The sequence below is a fragment of the Nanorana parkeri genome, unplaced genomic scaffold, assembly GCF_000935625.1.
Source record: "Nanorana parkeri isolate BGI_ZX_2015 unplaced genomic scaffold, ASM93562v1 scaffold1183, whole genome shotgun sequence".
Lineage (NCBI taxonomy): Eukaryota > Metazoa > Chordata > Amphibia > Anura > Dicroglossidae > Nanorana > Nanorana parkeri.
The window spans coordinates 123,767-127,193 of NW_017307451.1; the positions used below are offsets into that span (position 1 = coordinate 123,767).

At 44.8% G+C, this 3,427-nt stretch overlaps 1 protein-coding gene across 1 annotated transcript in view; it reads left to right on the forward strand.

Moving 5' to 3' along the window:
* The first annotated feature begins 676 nt into the window (after nt 1–676).
* The window catches only part of NR2C2AP (nuclear receptor 2C2 associated protein), a 14,890-nt gene continuing 12,139 nt past the window's right edge, over nt 677–3,427 (forward strand). The window contains exon 1 of the mRNA XM_018568419.1: nt 677–770. Within this exon, the coding sequence (XP_018423921.1) occupies nt 733–770 (38 nt within the window). The 5' untranslated portion in view covers nt 677–732. The remainder of the gene's footprint in view (nt 771–3,427) is intronic.

The window sequence follows — 3,427 nt, forward strand, 5'->3', positions numbered from 1 at the left end:
GGATAAGATTTCACAGCAATGCACTGAGATGTAACCTTCCCAGGATGCAATCCTTGGGCATAGGCTACATCACTAATGCCTAAAAGGACCAGGAAGTGGGAAAACAGCAATTGTAAGTTAATGAATGTAAGATGATTTCAAATCAGCATGAAGAGCTGCATGCTGATGTGATTTTTAGTGAAAGGGGGTAAAGGTCCACTTTAAACTTCTATGCAAGTTAACCGGTTTGGGCATTCTGCATAGCAGACCCCACTTCTCTCCTGCTGCAGTGCCTGCTGTGTTGGAGGTAGTTGTGTGACCCACAGCAATGAATTGTTTTATTTATTGGAAATAGTTCTACTTTAAATGCTAGTGGCTAACACTTCCCTACCCTGTCCAAAATTAAATATACAATTTATGATTTCCAGTCACAGCTTTCCTAAACCCAAAGGCATTTTAATCTTCTATAGAAATAGAGCATAGGGGTGTATATAATATGTCTGGTGATATTGCTATATATTGTATGTCGCCCTATGATGTGATACATATATACGCGACTCTACTGCCCTCTGCTGGTCACATTTAAACACAGCCGCTCTAGTAGAAATGAATGGAGGGGAACTGACCAATGAAACGCCTTCCTGGACGGGAGGCTTGGAACTCAAGCACATCAGTTGTGTGCTGTGAATTGCGGCCGCACTTTACGGCAACACTCTTCCTGCATGAAGAGATCTGTACTCACCGGCCGGCAGCATGGTGGAGTCAGTAATCTGTGCAGGCACTGCCAGCAGGTTTGGTGCAGTTTGACGCCTAAATTTGTATCACGTTGTGTAAAGATAATAACTGTCATGCAGTTTGTAATCACTTACATGAATTTTGTTGTAGTGTACGTGTGTGGGGTACACAAAGACTGGCAGTTCTGCATATGTATTTGAGTGTTGTTGAGTTGTGTGTTCATTGACATCTGTTCAGTTTGTACTGTCAGTACATACTAAGGCTAGGTTCACACCTAGGGGATTCAGATGCTGAGCTGTTTTCGATTGCGTGATTGTTCATTGAAAACCGCGTGATTTTCAGTGCATAGAGATGTCTATGGGACCCAAACAGCGCGACAACTGCCTGAAAATAGCTCCTGCACCTTTTTGCGCACAAACCGCAAAGGTGTCAACAGCCTCCATTGACTTCAATTGGAATCTGTGTTTTGCGTGACTCAAACCGTGCGATTAAATTGCCTAGGTGTGCACCAAGTCTATGGGGCCATATCAGATAGGCGATTTATTTACAGCGATTATATTTTATTTTCTCAGTAAGTAAATCATTGTTTTCTATGGAATCTCTAGCTTGCTAATTTGACAGCATTTCATAACTCAGTTGCTCAGCAATTTTTGTGTTTGTTGGCGACAAACGCTCTGCATTCACCTCTGTGGCTCAGCAGCGATCACTAACGCGTAAGATGTAGCCGCGAATAAAACGCTTCTTAGCAAATCGACATGACTGTAGTGGTTATGTCGTTAGCTACAAATTGTGGTTAAGTCGCTGGCATAAGCAATTTGTAGCGGCAGAGAATCGCTGCTGCAAACATGCTCGTCTGACATGATCCTTAGGAAGTATAGAAGCTGTCATTGCTAACATTCTATTGAAAACAGTGGCATCACAAGGGGGGTGTAGGGGATGCGGTCCACACCCTGGTGACACCATTGGAGGGGTGACACCAAAATGGCTAACAGTCATTTTAGTGCCAACCCCTCTAAAAAGTCGGGCACTCAGTCACGGACCGAGAGCCTGACAGTGCCAGGACAGAGGAGGGGACCCGGTGACCTACCTCATCCCGTCAGGTGAACGTCCCCTCTCTCTGCCGCCATCCATTACCTAGATGGCCGCGTGTGCACAATGACGTCATGCGCGATGATGTCACGCGGGGTGACACCTGGTCTCCGCTCCGGGTGACACCCAGCCTCTGGACGCCCCTGATTGAAAATACTAGTTTGCAGACTCTTGCTCTGACTCTAGTGATGAGCCTGGGCTTGGTTCACCCGAGGCCACTTGAGTTTGCTTACAGTGGCATAGTGGTTAGCTCCTCTGCCCTGCAGTGCTAGGGTCCCGGGTTTGAATCCTTGCCAGGTCACTATATGCATGGAGTTTGCATGTTCTCCCTGTGCTTGCGTGGCTTTCCTCCAGGATCTCCGGTTTCCTCTCGGGCATGCCGATAGGTTAATAGGCTTCTAAATTGACCCTAGAGTGTGTGTATGTGAAATAGGGACCTTAGATTCTAAGCTCCTTCTGGGCAGGTACTGATGTGAATGTACAGTTTGTAAAGCCCTGCGTCAATTGTCAGAGCTATATAAATACCTGCGTAGCGCTCTCCCCCTAAGGAGCAGCTGAGAACCTGGATTTTAGCCACCTGCAACCCCTAATAGCATTAAAGTGACATTAACCACTTGCTGACCAGGTTTTTAGACCCCCTTCCTGGCCAGGCCATTTTTCAGTATTTAGCGCTGTGGTACTTTGACTGACGTTTAATGTCAGATAGAGCTTTCTTTTGGTGGCATTTAATTACCACTGGGGGTTTTATTTTTTATTATAATTAGGAAAAATTACAGAAAATTTTGAAAATTTTTACATTATGTTAGGAAACATTTATTATTACCCAGTTTTTTGGTAAAATATAAAAGATCGGGGTCACGTCGGGTAAATAGACACCAAACATGTCAAGCTTTAAAATTGCACGCACCCGCAAAATCGCAGAAAACTACCATACCCAAAATTGGCCATAGGCGACGCTTTACAAGCTTTTCCAGCTTCTGAAGCTGGAGAGTGACACAAGAATGCGGAAGTGATGTATTATACAACACTTCCGCATTCTTGCAGAGGAAAGGCACCCCATACACGTGATTACAGGCATCGCGGCCTGTTTTAAAAAAAAAGGCCATTTCCCACGCGCGCGAGGGGGCGTGCCTGAGCGGACGTCTAAAGACGCCCGCTCAGATCTAGAGAGCTCCGGGCCGGCCGTTTTTCTACTACGGCCGGCCCGGAGGCAGTTAAACCCTCTAAGGATAAGGATTTAAAAGGAAGAGCAGCAAAGAGAAGGGAAACTACCATGGATTACAGTAAGGCACACATTACAGTATTGGTTTATGTTAAAAAATCTGGGGGTTTAATGTCACTTTAAGCACCCGAGATATGATGCTGAAGAACTTTTATTAGAACACTTGAATTGGGTTTAGGGGTTAGGACATCCAAAACAAAAATTGACAGAACTCCAGACCAAGCAGACCCTTTCAGTATTCCACAGTGCAGGAGCAATAGGAGCACAGGCTAAGGCTGGGTTCACGCCTGAGCGTATTTTTTCAGCTCGTTTTTTTTCGCACGTTTTTCCGTTCAATGAAACGTGCGTTTCATTGGCTGTCTTTTTTTTTTTTTTCATTTTTAAAAAAAATAAGAATTTTTT